This window comes from Hemiscyllium ocellatum, chromosome 20 (genome assembly GCF_020745735.1).
Source record: "Hemiscyllium ocellatum isolate sHemOce1 chromosome 20, sHemOce1.pat.X.cur, whole genome shotgun sequence".
Classification (NCBI taxonomy): Eukaryota; Metazoa; Chordata; class Chondrichthyes; order Orectolobiformes; family Hemiscylliidae; genus Hemiscyllium; species Hemiscyllium ocellatum.
In genome coordinates, this window is record NC_083420.1 from 9994241 (window position 1) to 10013941 (window position 19701).

At 39.5% G+C, this 19701-nt stretch overlaps 1 protein-coding gene across 1 annotated transcript in view; it reads right to left on the reverse strand.

The window, feature by feature from the left end:
• Nucleotides 1-19701, reverse strand: part of clec16a (C-type lectin domain containing 16A) — a 269043-nt gene that overhangs the window by 162083 nt on the left and 87259 nt on the right. Inside the window, exons 11-12 of the mRNA XM_060840490.1 lie at nt 12020-12248; nt 1406-1532 (exon numbers count right to left, since the gene is read on the reverse strand). Coding sequence (XP_060696473.1) covers nt 1406-1532; nt 12020-12248 — 356 coding nt within the window. The remainder of the gene's footprint in view (nt 1-1405; nt 1533-12019; nt 12249-19701) is intronic.

Below are 19701 nucleotides of genomic sequence, written 5' to 3' on the forward strand. Positions count from 1 at the left end.
AAACCTTATGCATGTCCCCTTTTCCTTTTTGATTAAATTCACCATCTAAGGTTTTTGAATCTTCCCATCCTTATCCCTCATTTTTCACAGGAACATACTGGTTCTGAACTCTTTTTAACTGGCCTTTAGAAGATTCTGACATGACAGATGTGGACTTATCCTCAAACAGCTGGCCCCAATCTTCACTCTCTCGTTCTTGCCTAACACTATTGTAGTTAGCCTTCCCCCAGTTTAGTACTACTCTTAACCTTATCCACAAGTAACTTGAAACTTACAGTATTATGACCACTGCTCCTGAAATGCTGCCCATCGAAACTTCAGTCACCTGGCCGTGTTCATTTACCAATACCAGGTCTAGTACAGCCCCTTCCCTGGTTACATCATTATTTACATATTGCTTCAAGAAACCCTCCTGGACACATCTACAAATTACTTCCCATCCAACCCCCCTGGCACTAAGGGAGCTCTAGTCAATACAGGGCAAGTTAAAATTACAACAGCCCATCATCTGCATATCTGTTGGGAGGCCTGTAGCAAACCCCCAAAGTGAGTGCACCCTTCCTATTCCTGAGCTCTCCCCATATAGCCTCATTGGATGAGCCTTCCAAAGTGTCCTCCCTCATTACAGCTATGTTATTCTCCCTAATCAGTAATGCAATCCCCCACCTCATTTACATCCCTCTCCAACTCGACTGAACCATTTAAATTTCAGAACTTTTAGCTGCCAGTCTTGTCCCTCTCTCAACCAAGTCTCAGTGATCAGTACAACATCATAGTTATATGTACAAACCCAAGCTCTAAGTTCATCTGCCTTTCTTGTTGTACTTTTCACATGAAAACAAATGCCACTAATCCAGCCAGGGTCAGCAATCTCTCCCTGTCTGTTCTTCCTCTCTTACTGTCTAACACCTCCTTGGTCATTTCATTTGCTGACTTACTGCTCTGATTCTCCCCCCATCCCCACTATGCTTATTTAAACTCTCAATGACACTGAGAAATCTTCTGGCTTCTCCTTAATCTTCAAAAGCCTAACTCATTGGCTAAGTTTTTAGTCTAAAGTGACACTGTCAAGTATGGTTTGACAAATGCACGCAGTGATACTTTTCTGTGTTCAAGTGCTTGTACAATTACGTGCTGATGTTGTTGCAGCCTGGGTTAACAATGAACATTGCTTCACAAAATGAACTGAAATGAAAATTTCAAAATGAAGTTGCATATTGAGAAATCTTGAATGGTATACCATACTCTTATAAGAGACACCACTGGAGGCCAAGAGTGGGCACCTCCAAAGTGCCTTTAATCCAATGTTTTGCACAGTTCCCTATAGTCATGGTTTGTTTTAATGACACCACCTCCCCTTTGATTGCGAGTGACCTTCACTTCATAAATATAAAACTAAGCTTACCTTCTTTTTGGATTATCAACCCTCGAGGCAGCCGCTGTTTTCTCTTCATCTGTTGTATTTTGTTCAGTCAAACATACTTGCTGGGGGCCTGAAATCTTGCATCGTTCCATTATAACCATCTCAATTTCTTAGAATAGTAGGAAAAGAATAAAACTTTTAAAACAATTATGACTCTGAAACTAATTACTTTGTGCCAGAGATATCCAAACCAGTCATGACTTATTTGGCACCAACATCTTTTCCCCCCAAGTGTCAGTATTAAAAACAAAAAAGATTCTCAAATCATGATGTAGTCTATACTAAATAGATGATTTGAAAATCGATAGCAATACACTGAAAATAAACTGAAGATTAGCTAATTGTGAAAGGTCAGCTTAGTGCTCCTTAAATAGTGCTGATAATGAAATGTTTATGAGCAAACAGACTTTCACTGGTTTTAAGTATTTGATAACTGAGCAATTTAAAGAAAAAATACTCTGCTACATGCAGTCTCCAGGGAGCTTTTCAAATACATTGTTTAATGAATACTTATTATGTGAAAAATGCATAACAAGAAACATGTTCCATAGATAATACATGGGTAATCAGTGAACTAAGGAGAACTCTAGACTGATATGAATAAATTATTTGAAGAGGTTCTGTTTTAAGAATTGTCCAGTAGACTAAACACAAGTCTATTTTACATCACAATGAAATAACTCTAACATGGCAACATAATTTGCTTTTTAAAATCATAAGTTCCAATCCTTGAAAGGATCAAATTTTCTGACAGAGAACTGTTACCACATGATGGAAGAACCTTGACCTCACTTAGGCTGAATATCAATTATCTGGTGACTCCTCCCAACTTCCTTTAGACCACAACTTTGCTTTTGAACAATCAAGCTGTCGAACACTTGACTGTTGTATCAACCTAAGCTTGTCCATGCTAGCTGAATGTATTCCTATGGGTTTGCTTTAGATTACTGCAGTTTGCAAATGTATAATCACTTACCTTCAATAAATGCAGATCCTCCCCCCAATAGCAGAAAGTCTTTTTTTCAGTTTTTTAACCTTCTTAAACTGATACACATGTTGGCTTCTTGATGCATTCAGCAAACTCTGAAGATTTTTTTGATTTGATGATAAAAGTCAACGCAAGATATTAGCTAGGCTGCAGCTTTATCACTACATCCAAAAGACTTTGACATAACCAGTTTGTTCCATTCCACCAAAAATGAGCAACTAAGCTAAAAATTTGCAAGTGGTATTCTTGGCAGTGAGGTGACCACCCACAAGGTGTGACAGTACAATGGCTTTAAAAGGTGTATTTTGTCCTTTTTTAAAAAAAAACAGTTGAGACAAAGGTGCCAAGTGGTCTGTTCCAAGCCTTTCAGTAGCAGGAGGCTTTTGGGATTTTTTTTCAAAAACATTAGAACAATAGATGCAGCTTGAATGGGTGGGGTCAAACTCCCACAGAATGAGGCCTTTTAGTTTTAGTTTTTCAGTTCTTGGGGTTTTGGAAGCTGCAATAAATCTTTCCCCGCTACACACACACACCGTTTTCTCTTGATATTTTTCGTCCTGGACTGGAGAATTGCATGTGAGACAATCTATTTTACTGAATTTGTCTTTGCCAAGGATGTTTTTATGGGATATTACTATATTGGAACAGTTACTGTTTAGGAGTTAAATAATAAACTACTCTGTTAAGTTTTTCAATGAAGTTATTCCAATTTCTTCTTTTGTTGTATTTTAACTATCGTGTATAAATAAAGTGTGTTTTGCTTGAACACTGATAGTTTGACCAATCGAATTGCATCTGGAACACAATGCATGAAACACAGTGCGGGGACAGTACTAAAATTTGGTAGCACAGAGGGAATAGTTCAAGTAATATGTAGCAGTGAGATGGAGATACTTCATACTTTTGTGCATCTTTTGCCTTAAAAACGATGGCAATAAAAATATGTAGGTAAAATAATATGCATGCAGGCTCACCATTCTAGGAATAACAAAGCACCTAACTCCATTTTCCCAGAAAACTCAGTTGCAAACATAATCCATAAAAATTACCACATGAAAACAAAAATGACTTTTGATCTACAGTCACCATATATCAGTGGTTTGTTAATACATTGAGTGACACATGGACTAAATTCCACTATTATAGAACAAGATATTCTCTGGTTGACGGTCAGCAGTGCCAGAGAGGATTAATTCTACTTATACAATAAACACCACATTGTGTATGAAATTACAAGATAAATTTAGAGTCCTGAAGGCACTCTAAGATCTAACCATTTATTGCCATTACCTGCAAGACTGAAATACAGCCTTCAGTTCTGCCCACACATATTTATTTTAGATGTATAGTCACATATTGTGCTCTAACTTCTGAACATTTTTTTTAAACTGAAGAACTTTTTAAAATAAAATTGTAACTAATTCGCTCAGTTGCATGCCCCCTAGGGATTAAGAGAATTTAATTGAAATAAGGACAAGTGTTGCTTGAAGTTCACAAATTAGGTGCAACGACACCTGCTGTACTCCTAAAGTAGGGCATCATTGGCATCACATGATTAAAAAGGGATTTTTAAAAGATGAAAATGTTTTGAATGGACAATTCTGGTTTGTTATGGTGAATTTCCTACCTAGGTGCCACTTCATTGCATTTAAACAACAAGTAAAAATAAAATTAGAACCTGGATAGCTCTACATGTGATTCAGCAATAACCCATACAGAAGACATGCATAACGTTTAGTTTCAATTGCAAATAGTTTAAATCTGGAGTTCCTTTACAAGATCATGGGTATTAGCAACCGCATTCTCAGATTTCAGATTCAATGGAACTTTTGAACAGGAAGTTGAAAAAATGTAATTTTTTAAGACAGAATTCAAAGCAAAGAAATATAGAACAGAAAAAATAAACATGGAATATAAACTGGAAGGGATTTTAATGAATTTCAATTACCAGATTTTCAGATTTGCAAATTTGACCGTCTACAAAACAATGTCTTAAATTAACATGAAAATCTAAAATAAAAACCAAGTAACTGGCTATTTAATTGTAACAGATAAATGGGGAAGATGGTATCATATTATAGAAGGAGCTTTACTGGTTTCTGTAGCCATGTATCTTTTCATGAAAGCTTCAGCAAACAGCCAACGCAGGATTCTAGCCAGAATCACTCTCATGATCTGATACAAATTTCAGTTCTATCTTTATGAAGTAGCACCTCTCCACAGATAAGAAGCAATCACAGAGCATCAAATATATCTGCATTGCTTGCTTAAATTCTACCAGTTATAGAGCAGGAGCAGATCTTATGCAGATGGGATTTTTAATGAAGATCTTGGCTTCAGAAAATACTCCCTTCAAAAACTCTGCCACTGATGAAATGTCCTTTGGTATGAAAGCTAATCTTAATGCAGCTATAGTTATTAAACCAATATATTGAAGAAGAGTAAATCAACAGTACCTTCAGATTCACTTGCCAACTTGAATCACTGAATCAGTAAATTAAAAAAAAATTAAGGGCTTGAAGAACCGCTGACAACAATTGTTGGGAGGCAGAAGTAAATTTCAGTGAAGAGGCTGAAAATGAAAGTAATCCAACTTTTTCCTTCCCACAAACCCCATCACAAATCTGGACTGAAATTCCCCCACAGTCCTTAAAATCCAGATATTATGGCAAGGTAAATTCAATTATTAGTTTTAGCAAACCACAACAATTAGCACAAAAACAGTGAGACATAGTAAAACCTGGGTGCACCCAAATCAAATCAAAATAAAATGTGCTCTTGGTTTAAAGTATTGGTTTAGTTGGGTCTATAAAGGTTGTGACACAAAGTTGAATAAATAATACTTGGTTATCTTGTTGCATCTCTATGATCCAAAAACATCCAGCAAGATTTTTATAAGTTATATAGGAAAATTGATTTTCCCAGGTTGGGAAGTCCGTCATCAGGGATCATCAATTTAGCAGAATACATTTCTGGCCAGATTTACATTTGAAATAAGTACCAAGGTTACGGTTCATTTTAGCACATGTCCATTTTGAAGATGCAAAAAAGTTTGTTTCGTAAGCCACAATAGCAATTTGATCAACATTCTAAACCAGGTTGTACTCTATCAATGTAATAATTAAATTGATATATTCACTACTTAAGTATTAGTGTAGAATTATGATTAGTGGTCAAGCAATTTGTTTGAATAGGATTATTAAAATGCAAAGAAATTGCAGGTTGCAATGTGTCAGATTGCAGTAGAATTGTACAACTGCATATGATTGCAATACATGCACATAATTGTACAATTATTCTGTACCTAATCATGCCTTGAGAAAGTATTTAAGTCTCTATATAGCACGTCTAAAAATAGTTTCACAGCTTTGTGGTCCTTCAACTGTTTTCCATTTTAACTGCACATGTTCGGTTCAGGAACAGAATCATCCATAGATCATTTTATAGGAATAAAAAGCATTGCAGATGCAGTAAATTGCTGGTACAACTCAGCAGATCTGGCAGCATCTATGGAGAGAAAGCAGAGTTAATGTTTCAGGTCCAGTGGCCTTTTTCAGAAGGTTCTAAAGAAGAATCACTGGACCCAAAATGTTAACTCTGCTTTTTCTCATCATTTTATGATGTCGGGCAATAGGCAAAGGATGCATTAAGAGACTTTAGAGACAATTCTTACAGTCATATTTCAGCATTTAAATGTTACCCACTAACTGCTGTAATTGGTGGTAATCACCTGAGGGGCATACTGTTCTTCAGATGAGGTTTTGCACTTTAATTGCACTAAAAAAGGAGCGAGTTTCTAGATGATCTCTGAAAATACACTCCTACTAATAATCCTAGAAAGCTTATGTTTCGAACTAACTCTTTAGAATTACATATCCAATTGTAGTTAATAATGTGGATGCACAAAGACATTTGAAAGCAAGTGGAAACAAGATTTGGTCATAATGAGTGTCAGATCAGGTCTTCCAAAGTTCCCTTCACTTTACCCTCTTCAAGGCTGCCAGAATGATGCACTATTGAATCGTAAATAATGGTCTAACCAGACGTTCTTCACAAAACTGACACAACAGCTAAAAATATGCATCTAGCTGTCACTCCAGGTCACACTGGAGGTAATATAACTGAACAAGCCCTCACCTTATCTTACTATTTTGAACTCCCCAAGAACTGTACCTTGTTTGAAGAAAATGGTACAAGCTGTATTTAGACTGGGGAGAACATGACAGCATTAAAAATGTTATGTTTCTTTACTGTTTTGCCTTTCAAAATTGTTCCATTTGTAATACGAGCTAAGATATTTGCTTCAAAATTCCCATCAAGTCACAGGTTTGTGTGGTGCCCATGTTCATCAAGACAACCTCTGCATACAATGCCTCGCAATGGCAAAGGCTTTCAGCCCACGTACAACGGCTTGTAACAATATATTTTTCCCCGGGGCACCTAGGTCAAGTTCACCTCACTTCAGTCATGCTTCTCTTCACCTTTACTTCATATCAAAAATAACATTTAAACCATGAAATTGCTTTCTCATTTTGGGTGAAATCAGATCTTGTTATGACTAAACGCTCAGAACAGTTATAGAGAATTATAAGCTGGTTTCATAAAGGGGAACACTGTTGCTCTGCAGAGAACTAACCAAATATATTGCCACCCCAAAAAAAATCCCATTTTATCAACAGGTGGAAGGAAAAGCAAAATTATCTGCTGAGAAATCGCAAATCTGTTTGCCTCCTGACTTCACGTAGGAGACCAGGTTGAAGTAACATATGGAAACAGGGAAGAGGATATCTTAAGAAAGTATATGCAATTTCATGGAGAGGATCTTAAGAATATATTGATGACTTGGATGAGGGAAGTGAATGCCCTATTACCAAGTTTGCAGATGATACAGATTACAGGGGGATGTGGTAGACACTATCAGTCGGCAAAAACTTGGCAGATGGAATATAATGTGGGAAAAGGAGGTGATGCACGTTGAGATGAAAAACAGGAGCTGAATACCAATCAACTAGAGAAAGACAACAGCACAGATGAATTTGGGGATCTTTATGCATGAAACAAAAAGCTAGGTTATTCGGTTCAACGGGTATAGGGACAGCAAATGGATTGTTGTTATTTCATATTAAAATAGGGAGGTTTTTGCTGCATTAGGAAAACAACCACATAATTAAAGGCCCCCTCCCACCCTGGTTATACTCTCTTCCATCGGGCAGAAGATATAGAAGTTTGAATACACGTATGAAAAGATTCAAGAACAACTTCTTCTGTGCTACTATCAGATTTTTTATTGGACCTGATTATATTAGATTCCCTACAGTATGGAAAGTACTCCTTAGGCCCAACAAGTCCACACCGACCCTGCAAAGAATAACCCATCCAGACCCATTCCCTGACCCTACATTTACCCTTGACTAATGCACCTGACACTATGGACAATTTAGCATGGCCAATTCACCTGACCTGTACATCTTTGGATTGTGGGAGGAAACCCACACAGACTCAGGGAGAACACACACACACAGTCGCCTGAGGCGGGAATTGAACCCGTGTCCATGGTACTATGAGGCAGCAGTGCTAACCACTGAGCCACCGTGCCGCCCCCTCAAATGTTAATGTTGATCTCTCACTGCACCTTCTTGGTAGCTGTAACATTGTGTCTTGCATTGTTACCCTGATGCATTTGTATCGGACAGTCTGCCTATAAAGCATGTAAGAAACAGTTTTCATATGGAAAAAGCAAGGAAATGGAGTGGAGGATAATCAAATTAGCCATGTTCTCTTTGAATGGCCTACTTCTTTCCCTGCATCTGAGTTAGATTTATTGTTGTCATATGCACAGAGACACAGCAAAAAGTGTTTTGCATGCGATACAGACAGATCATGCCAAACAAAGTACATCAGGGTAACAGAACAGAGAGCAGAACAGTGTTTCAGCTGCAGAGAAAAGGGGCAGAGAGAGAGAGAGAGAGAGAGAGAGAGAGAGATCAACATTAACATTCGAGAGATCCATTCAAAAGTCTGATAAGAGTGGGGAAGAAATTGTTCTTGAATCTGTTCATACATATCCAGACTTGTGTGTATCTTCTGCCTGACAGAAGAGGGTGAGAGAGTATAAGCAGGATGGGAGGGCTTTCTGATTATGTTGGCTGCTTTCCCAAGGCAGTGGGAAGTATAGGCAGAATCAATAAATGGAAGACTGATTTGCATGATGGTCTGAACTGTGCTCACGACTCCCTGTAGTTTCTTGTTTTATGATCTAAATTTGCTAGTATTGCACAAACTATTTTAATGCAACGCATGCCAACATCTCTTTCCTGCACAAGTAAAATGACCTGTGTATATACTTACTTTACTCCATATCAAAGTCTGTTTAGGCTACTGTCTGTGTGAAGTTTGCACATTCTTCCCATATCTGCGTGAGTTTCCTCCAGGTGCTCCTGTTTCCTCCCACATTCCAAAAGATGTGCAAGTCAAGTGAATTGGCCATACTAAATTGCCCATAGTGTTAGGTGCATTAGTCAGAGGGAAGTGTAGGGAAATAAGTCTAGGTGGGTTACTCTTCGGAGGATCGGTGTGGACTTGTTTGGGCTGAAGGGCCTGTTTCTATACTGTTTGGGGATCTAATCTAATCAAAAGCACTACGCCTCGGATCATTTGCATTCACTGTTTGTAAATTGAGCTTGATTTAGTGAAAGGTGAGGAATTGAACTGGGTGCCCACATGGAAGGAAAACACTTGCACAGGTTTGGGTGTGCCAAATGAAGTGTTTCTACACTAACGCAGTCCATGAAAAGTCATCACCCTACATATTTGAAATGTAATTGAAAACAAAGATCATCTATGGAGTACTAGAGAGAAATTAAAATCAATAAAAGACAAAACAATTCTAGCAAATATGTTACAGTTAGATTCTGTTAACACATTCCTCTACAGGCATACACGTGCTTTGGATCGAACATAGCAGCAATTTGGGCAGGATTTTATTAGCATAGCATAAGTCTGTCCTTGCATTAGTACGTATTAAATGTCAACGCAAGCAAAAGGAGAAAAAGTATTGTGTATAAACTGAATAAGCCAGAATCACTTTAAAGAACAGCAACAAACAAAAAAGGTCAAATTGTTGTAGACTAATGTCTGCATTGAATTGTTGACTTTTATCAATTTAAATATGATGCTGGTGCTAAATGATCAAAATTGTTACATTTGATGATTGCGTTTCATTTTTAAGAATCTGCTGGGCTGATTTCTGCTGAACTTTAAAGGTGGATTTATCCAAAGTATTTGAAAGAATTTACAACACTGAAGGAAGTATATCATAAGGGGCTCTTGCAGCACAATGGCAGTGTCCCTCCCTTTGAGTTAAGAGGCTCAGTTCAAGTCCCGCCTACTCCAGAAATGTGAAATACTGTCACTGAATAATTTGATAAAGCAATACCCAGGTCATATCTACATGACAGTGTTCACTTTCTAATATCATCTTTTTCTGATGCCATCATAACTTGCAGACTTTGGTATTCATGTGACTATAGTTCCTTAAAATCAGCAATGCTTTGGTGGTGTCTGCTATATTAGACATTGTATTCACCTTAGAATTTCTCAGTATCTTTCCTTACTCATTCAAATTTCAAGACTTTTTAAGCTTAAAAAAGATGCATGCATAAACCACTTCATTTTCGGAAGATTTTCAAATGGTATTCGCACACTAGGCAATTATCACCAAGCTTCTGAATTTACACTGAATGGGAGATGATTGTATAACACGTTTAGGCTGAAAGTAGCTCCTTCAGCCATGTCTTAGGACTGAGGTGAATGTCCTCCAACAACCACAATCATCTTCACATTGGGTATGAATTCATCTGATGCAGAGCTTACCCCCCTCAGTCCCACTGACTTCAATTTTGATGGGCCTCCTTGAATTTAGACTTTGCCAAACACTGCTTTGATATTGAGAGAGTCACCTTCAATTCAGCTTTAAAACACAATACCTCAAGCCATGTGTTTGAACCAAGTCTGAAATGAGGCCTGCAACGGAGTGTTCCTGCAATTTTTCCTCTTGGGTCAGGTAGATGCCAGTGCTGTAGTTGTACCAGAGCAGTGTGGCAGGGATCCAAGGAGGTTTGGCAGTTAAGTCTTAAATACTAAGCTGGGATGTAAGCAAGACTCATAGGTTTTGTGATGATAGGTACCTTAGGAAACTTTAGAACAAAATGGATCATCCATTTGAAGCTTCTAGATGAAGGTCTTAAGAAATAATTCAGTTCATCTTTTGCACAGGCACATTGGGCCATTTCAAGGATGTTCATGGAGCATTTTCCTCTGCCTAGTTAATTGCCACACCATCCAATGTTTACGTGATAGCTCTAGAGAGCTGTAACCTGATCTGCTAGTTATGGAATTGCTTTGATTAGGTTAGATTAGATTACTTAGTGTGGAAACAGGCCCTTAGGCCCAACAAGTCCACACCGACCCCTACCCCTACATTTGCCCCTTACCTAACACTACAGGCAATTTAGCATGGTCAATTCACCTACCCGCACATTTTTGGACTGTGGGAGGAAACCAGAGCACCTGGAGGAAACCCACGCAGACACAGCGAGAACGTGCAAACTCCACATAGACAGAACATAAAGTCAGGCGACTGACTATATGTGTTTCAGGAGGTTAACACAACTGCAGACCAGGGTAGTAGCTTCACAAGGCTGGTATTCTATTTTTAAGTACGGATGGTGCTGCATTTGGCATGTTCTCCTACACCCCTCATCCCCTAGTTCAATGGTAATTATAGAGTTCAAGATATGTAAAGCCATGACTATTAATTGTGGTGGAATCCAATTCTGCTAAGGCAGTGTAATATGGTGGCTATGTTAGTGGATGGCTAGTCTAGTAGTCTAGGTAAATGCTATGAAAACATCAGTTCAAGTCCCACCTGGCAACTGAGGAATTTAAGACCAAATAATAAATAAATCTGGAATAAAAAGCTAGTGACCCTAAAACTATGGATTGTTATATAAACCATCTGGTTTACTCATGTCCCTCAGGGAAGTAAATCTGCCATCATTCCCTGATTTGGCTCATATGTGACTTGCCACATCTATAGTCGAGCCAAACTGCTTAGCAAGTTGCTGAATTGTACTCATGAAAGTGGCTCTCCTTCAAGGTTAATTACATGTAGGCAATAAACAGTGGCCTCTATGCCAGCATTGCATGGATGAATTCAAGAGTGCTACCTAACCTTTTATCATCTGTGAATTACTCGCAAAATTGCCCCTATTTGAACTGCAGATGCTGAGAATCTGAAATACAAATAGAAAAGGCTAGAAATGGTCAATGATCAGGCACCATCTGCAAATTTACGTTTTAGGACTACAATGTCACAGGAAACTAATTCTGTTGTACTCCACACTAATACATGGCAGGCCAGATAGTATTTCCAGCATTTACTATTTTTATTGCAGATTTGATCAACATGTTATGGTCCTCCTTCAATTTTATAAACTCTCAAAATAGTTTGGCTCTGCAAGTTTGAAGACACTCAGCAAAGATATTGAATCACTGGACTGTAGGAAAGTGAGGGGAGCTATCAGTCTTTTAGTCAGTACTACACTCACCTTCAGTCTCCCCACTTGTCTTGATGCCCTTTGCACTAGACTCTGTACCTTTCAGCTTCTCAGTGTCATCTTCCTTTTCTTCTATTCCCTTCTCCTCTTCATCCTCTTCACCCACATTCTTATAGTTTGGTCTTTTTTGCAGTTTCTTTTTGCCCTTGTGTCGACTTATCTCAAGTGATCTCTCCAATGTTTCTACTGGTTTTGTGAAACATCGAACGCTTGCAGACAGCTATCAAAAATAAATCAACATCCTAAATCAGTTTGGAAAACAAAATTACAAATTCTTCAAATTCTCAATCGTCAGGTTAAACAGACATTGTCCACACCTATCAAGTTTTTTCTTGGCCCAATACACAGGAAGATTTTTTTTCCCATACAACTACAGCCAACAATTGGTGTTCTGGTACAACATGGCATTTAGAAGTACTAATATATTTTATCTGAGCTGAAAATGTGTTGCTGGTTAAAGCACAGCAGGTCAGGCAGCATCCAAGGAACAGGAAATTCAACGTTTCGGGCCGGAGCCCTTCATCAGGAATGAGGAGAGGGTGTCAGGCAGGCTAAGATAAAAGGTAGGGAGGAGGGACTTGGGGGAGGGGCGATAGAGATGTTATAGTGGAAGGAGGTCAAGGTGAGGGTGATAGGCCGGAGTGGGGTGGGGGCGAGAGGTCAGGAAGAGGATTGCAGGTTAGAAGGGCGGTGCTGAGTTCAAGGGAATCGACTGAGACAAGGTGGGGGGAGGGGAAATGAGGAAACTGGAGAAATCTGAGTTCATCCCTTGTGGTTGGAGGGTTCCCAGGCGGAAGATGAGGCGCTCTTCCTCCAACCGTCGTGTTGTTATGTTCTGGCGATGGAGGAGTCCAAGGACCTGCATGTCTTCGGTGGAGTGGGAGGGAGAGTTAAAGTGTTGAGCCACGAGGTGGTTGGGTTGGTTGGTCCGGGCGTCCCAGAGGTGTTCCCTGAAGCGTTCTGCAAGTAGGCGGCCTGTCTCCCCAATATAGAGGAGGCCACATCGGGTGCAGCGGATGCAATGGATGATGTGTGTGGAGGTGCAAGTGAATTTGTGGCAGATATGGAAGGATCCTTCCACCCTCTTCCTGACCTCTCCGCCCCCACCTCACTCCGGCCTATCACCCTCACCTTGACCTCCTTCCACCTATAACATATCTATCGCCCCTCCCCCAAGTCCCTCCTTCCTACCTTTTATCTTAGCCTGCCTGGCACCCTCTCCTCATTCCTGATGAAGGGCTCCGGCCCGAAACGTCGAATTTCCTGTTCCTTGGATGCTGCCTGACCTGCTGTGCTTTAACCAACAACACATTTTCAGCTCTGATCTCCAGCATCTGCAGACCTCACTTTTTACACTAAATATATTTTATACAGAGAATGAATGATAACTAACTGTTGGTTGGACTTGTGAATTAGAACATGGAAAATTGTTAAGTGAATGCATTCAATGCTCATCCATTGGAATCAAGACAAAATTTTAAGGCTTTAATATTATTAGCACTTCTTTGAAACTGGGAACTATGACAAGGTACAAACTGCACATTTGAGGAACATTGAATAACTGTGACAAAAAAAAAAATCGTTAGAGACACTCAGCAGGTATGGCAGTATCTGTGGAAAGAAAGCAGAATTAATGTTTCGAGTCCTGTGACCCTTCTTCGAACCCTTCCCTCTGAAGGAGGATCACTGGATTCAAAAGTTTAATTCTGTTTTCACTCCACAGAGACTGCCAGACTCGATATTTTCCAGCAATTGCTGTTTTTGTTTCAGATCATCAGCACCCACAACATTATTTCATTTTAATAAAAAACAAGTCATGTTTATTCCCTAATTGTCAAGCGCTTGAGTTATGAACAGGATGACATATCCTGCAAGGGTCACAAACCAATCCATGGATAGGTTCTTTCACATGATTAGCACTGCCAATGGCACATGTTATGGCTGCATCATTTCAAAGAAAAGTGCATGCACAGCAATCGGAATAGTACAAAATTGTACAAGACAAAGATTGCAAAAAAAAGGATACAATAACAGAGTATTTTGAATCAATCATCACAATTAGAATATAGCATCCTGTTTTTTTCATTACTTATTTCAGGAACGATGTCATCACAGGACACAGATTTAGATGAAAACTGAAATAACATCCTTGTTACTAGGAATCTCAGCCATTTTTCACTGAAACAAGGAAGTTAACAATTTACATCAGGAGCTTTGATTAAGTAAATCCAGAGGAACTATTTCCAATGGTCACTTGGTTATTAGGTACATAAATTAAGATCACCATTAAAAGAAAAAAGGGAGAGAGGGAGGCATGGTCAGACAGACAGACAATTGCTGAATTGCAGTGACATTATAAACATAACCAGTAGTCCAAATTCACCAGTTAGATTTCTTTAAAAAGCCTAAAATAATAAAATTGCACAGCTGTGATCATATTTCATCATACAGATAATTACAATGCATTTCAAAAGTCTAGTTAATTTATGGAGTACAAATAAAATGGCTACTGTAATCTGTGCTCTACACCAAAGTCCACAGTTATAATTATGTCACATTGAATTCATTGAAATTTCAGGTTAATTTCATTTTCTCCTCCATGCAATCACAGAATGACTTTTTTCTGAATTTGTGACAAGAAACTGGCAATTGAAAGGAGGATTCAAAGGTTTTCTCATAAAGTCCAGACAGAACTTCTCACTTTCAGCACTCATCTGTGAATGGCTACAGAAGTTTAGAGTTTTAGTGAGATCCGCCCCCCCCCCCCCCACCATTTTCCTATTGTGATCGCACGTCCAACAATGGGTCTTTCGTAACTTTAATCCCCAGTAAATACAGGAGTTTGAGACTGGTTATGACGCTTGTGAAGATGTACAATGTGGAGTTTTTCATTTGCTCTAAGAATAATACACACTTGGTGACACAGTTTGAAATCATTCTAATGTTGTGTCATAAAGGTATATAAAACATTTATTAGTTGAAATTCAAATTTCAGTGAATTAAATTAATTTGCAGTGTCAGTTTTGAGAAGCCAACTTTTCTTTTTGAAAAATGTCAGGAGTAACTTGGAACAGTGAAGTAATGTGGTTTAAATTGGAATTAATGGGTGAAATGTTCACAACATTATTTTTTGTGATACACAGAAAACTGAGGTCTCTAGTAGGTTTGAGTTCAGATCAGAAGGATCAGGTCTCAGCTCAATACAACTGTTCTGTCCTAACAAAAGGATAGCTCGTTACATGTGTCGAAACCTTCAGACTGAGTGAGCTTTGTTTGTAACGTTTTCAAGCTTTGAGAGTTTGTGAAGTAGTTTCCGGGCCGTTAGAACTGAAAAGACTTTAGACCATTAAAATCGGAGTGTTAGTCAAGAAAGATAATAAAAAGATAGTTTAAGATAGAGTGGCACTTCATTGGGGTTGCTGTAAAAGGATATTACAGGGAAAAGACAGAATCATTTTACTGATTATGTTAAAATCTTTCTAAATGATCAGAGTGCATCTAACATTGTTGTTTTCTTTCTTTTGCATAATAAACTTGTTCTTTATCAAAAAGAACATTAAAAACAAGATCATTTTGGTTGGTTTTGCCTAAACAAAGCAGCCGATTGTTGAATATTTCCAACATTTAAAGTAAAAAAGTAAGGTTTGTGTTCCGATGTCTAGCCTTTTCCTTATAAATAACTTGTTAGGTAGAAGATAGAATCTGGCGTGCAAAATGAGAAAGAAAAAAAGTTACAACAAAATGTATGCAGAGCAGGGATTTTTCAAGTGTAAAGAGCAGGAATGTAGAACACAATGAATAATGAAAGTAAAAAGTGAGGTCTGCAGATGCTGGAGATCACAGCTGCAAATGTGTTGCTGGTCAAAGCACAGCAGGCCAGGCAGCATCTCAGGAATAGAGAATTCGACGTTTCGAGCATAAGCCCTTCATCAGGAATGAGTCATTCCTGATGAAGGGCTTATGCTCGAAACGTCGAATTCTCTATTCCTGAGATGCTGCCTGGCCTGCTGTGCTTTGACCAGCAACACATTTGCAGCGATGAATAATGAAAGACCCATTGTTGGACATGAGATCACAATAGGAAAATGGTGGGGGGGGAAGACGACAAAATACAATAATCATGGCAGGTCAGGTGATGTGTTGCAGCTGAAGCATGTTGGAGCAACTGGACACCAAGGTGATCACAACTATAGCTCAAGCAACTTCAGGTCAGAGTTCAGTGGCTGGTGTCCAAGCTGCAGACATTCCCCTGGACACTCGGCAAATAGGAGGGCTAATAAAGGTCTCAGCATAAAAGCTCTCGAGGGAACAATTTAGCATTCAGTGTGAGAGCAAGAATGTTAGGATAAAAATAAGACTGCAAATCCTAAAAGCAATTTGAGTGAGAGAGAGTGAGTGAGTGAATGAGTGAGTGAGTGACAGAGAGAGAGAGGAAAAAAGTGGGTAAAGAAGAAAGGGAGAGAGAAAGAAAAAGTGGAAGAAAAAGGGGAAAATTGATTGCTGGGTGTCTTGCTGAGGTATTTGTATCATTGATAGTCACAAATGAGGTGCCAGAAGACTGGAGGTTGGCTAATGTGGTGCCACTGTTTAAGAAAGGTGGTAAGGACAAGCCAGGGACCTATAGACCAGTGGGCCTGACCTCGGTGGTGGGCAAGTTATTGGAGGGAATCCTGAGGGACAGGATGTATATGTATTTGGAAAGGCAAGGACTGATTAGGGATAGTCAACATGGCTTTGTGCGTGGGAAATCATATCTCACAAATTTGATTGAGTTTTATGAAGAAGTAACAAAGAGGATTGATCCAAATAGACGTGATCCAAATAGACTTCAATAAGGCGTTTGACAAGATTCCCCATGGGAGACTGGTTAGCAAGGTTAGACCACATGGAATACAGAGAGAACTAGCCACTTGGATACAGAACTGGCTCAAAGGTAGAAGACAGAGGGTGGTGGTGGAAGGTAGTTTTCCAGACTGGAGGCCTGTGACCAATGGAGTGCCACAAGAATCGGTGCTGGGCCCAATACTTTTCATAATGTATATAAGTGATTTGGATGTCAGCATAAGAGATATAGTTCCTAAGTACGCAGATGACATTGGAGGTGTGGTGGACAGCAAAGAAGGTTACCTCAGATTACAACAGGATCTTGATCAGATGAGCCAACGGGCTGAGGAGTGGCAGATGGAGTTTAATTTAGATAAACGCGAGGTGCTGCATTTTGGAAAAGCAAACCTTCGCATGACTTATACACTTAATGGCAAGGTTCGCGTGGGTGTTGCTGAACAAAGAGACCTTGGAGTGCAGTTCATAGCACCTGGAAAGTGGAGTTACAGGTAGATAAGATAGTGAAGGAGACATTTCGTATGCTTTCCTTTATTGGTCAAAGTACGGAGTACAGGAGTTGGGAGGTCATGTTGCGGCTGTACAGGACATTGGTTAGGCCACTGTTGGAACATTGTGAAACTTGAAAGGGTTCAGAAAAGACTTAAAAGGATGTTGCCAGGGTTGGAGGATTTCAATTACAGGGAAAGGTTGATTAGGCTATGGTTGTTTTCCCTGGAGCATCAAAGATTGAGGGGTGACCTTATGGAGGTTTACAAAATTATGAGGAGCATGGATAGTGTAAATATACATGGTCTTTTCCCTGGGGTGGATGTCCAGAACTAGAGGGCATAGGTTTAGGGTGAGAGGGGAAAGATATAAACGAGACCTAAGAGGCAACCTTTTCACGGAGAAGGTGGTGCGAGTATGGAATGAGCTGCCAGAGGATGTGGTGGAGGCTGGTCCAATTGCAACATTTAAAAAGGCACCTGGATGGGTATATGAATAGCAAGGTTTTGAAGGGTTATGGGCCAGGTACTGGCAGATAGGACTAGATTGGATTGGCACGTCTGATCAGCATGGATGAGTTGGACCGAAGGGTCTATTTCTGTGCTGTATATCTCTATGACTCTAGGTAAGTGTTTAATTAGAAAGAAGCAAAGAAATTCTTTGAAGTTGGGTGCTGAAGAGGTGTCAGCTCATGATTCTGCTGAATGACACTACATCATCCACCAAGTTAACATCACATCTAATTGAGATAAATGGCCCATTGCAATTAGGATGGCGACTTTTGGAGAGAATCAAGTGAATGAGAAGCATCAGACATATGACAGTGCTTCTTGCAACATCATGTGCTGCACAGACCTATGCAAAGTAACTTGAGATGATGACCCAAAAATGACCTTCCAAGATATGGCTGAGGCTCCATGATGGAATAATTTTAATCCTAAGAGAAAAGGAGGAGGAGAGCCCAGGCAATTGGAAGAACGAAATTGTGGAATAGAACTAATAAGTTCAAGCAAGATCCACTCATCTCAGCTGAATGTAGTTTAAAGCTTGGACTGGCAATCCTACATGAGGCTGAATAGATTTCAGTATTTTACAAGCCACTGATATTAGATTAGATTACCTACAGTGTGGAAACAGGCCCTTCGGCCCAACAAGTCCACACCGACCCGCCGAAGCGCAACCAACCCATACCCTTACATTTACCCCTTCACCTAACACTACGGGCAATTTAACATGGCCAATTCACCTGACCTGCACATCTTTGGACTGTGGGAGGAAACCGGAGCACCCGGAGGAAACCCACGCAGACACGGGGAGAACGTGCAAACTCCACACAGTCAGTCGCCTGAGTCAGGAATTGAACCCGGGTCTCTGGCGCTGCGAGGCAGCAGTGCTAACCACTGTGCCACCGATCTGATCAGATCCTGTTGGTCTCAGAGATCCTCCTGGGCCATAATACGCTTAACCAGCAATGTTCACATCCTGTGAACAAACAAAAAAAAAATTCAGGTTGATGAAATTACGAAGCAACTCAGCATAAGCGAGAAGAGCCCCAGCTGACTTCAAGTGCAGTCCAAAATACAAGATGGAGGCACTAGCAGTCCCATTGTACCAACCCAGGAGCTCCTGAGAAAGAAATGATAAAGACGCCAATAAATTATTCTGAACAGCAGGCTCCCGATGAGCAATTGAAAGTAAATAATTACAGAAATGAAGAAAAATTTGGAGTTAAAAATTAAGAACAGAAAGATACAACTAAAAATGCCTGAACTCAAGTACATAAATAATGTAAGAATAACATATGTAAGAATAAGATATATAAAAATATTATCTACTGCAGTCAGCTTGCAAGCAATCGCCACACCCCAGCACCATCTTGCTTTAGTCTGACCCATATCTCGACAAGGACAGAATACAGCAGGGATGCAGCAGTTAACTGATGTGAAAGCATTGCAAAACTATGTTGAATTTGAGAATGATTCAGCAAAGTTTTGTCAAATTTGTCATTGGAGTGTGACACCCTAAACAAGCCAACTACTAAGAAACAGGAAAAGACAGAGGATTTGAATAAATACTCTGCATCAGTCTTTACAGTAGAAGACACCAGTAGCATTCCAAAATTTCTAAATATTCCAGGAACAAAAAGGAGACTCAGAGTCATACAGCACAGAAATAGACCTTTCAGTCCAACCAGTCCATGCTGAATATAATCCCAAACTAAAACTAGTCACAACTGCCACCTCCTGGCCCAAATCCTTCCAAAAGTTTCCTATTCATGTATCCATTCAAATGTCTTTTAAACTTTGCAATTGTACCCACTTCAAGACGTTCATTCCACGCGT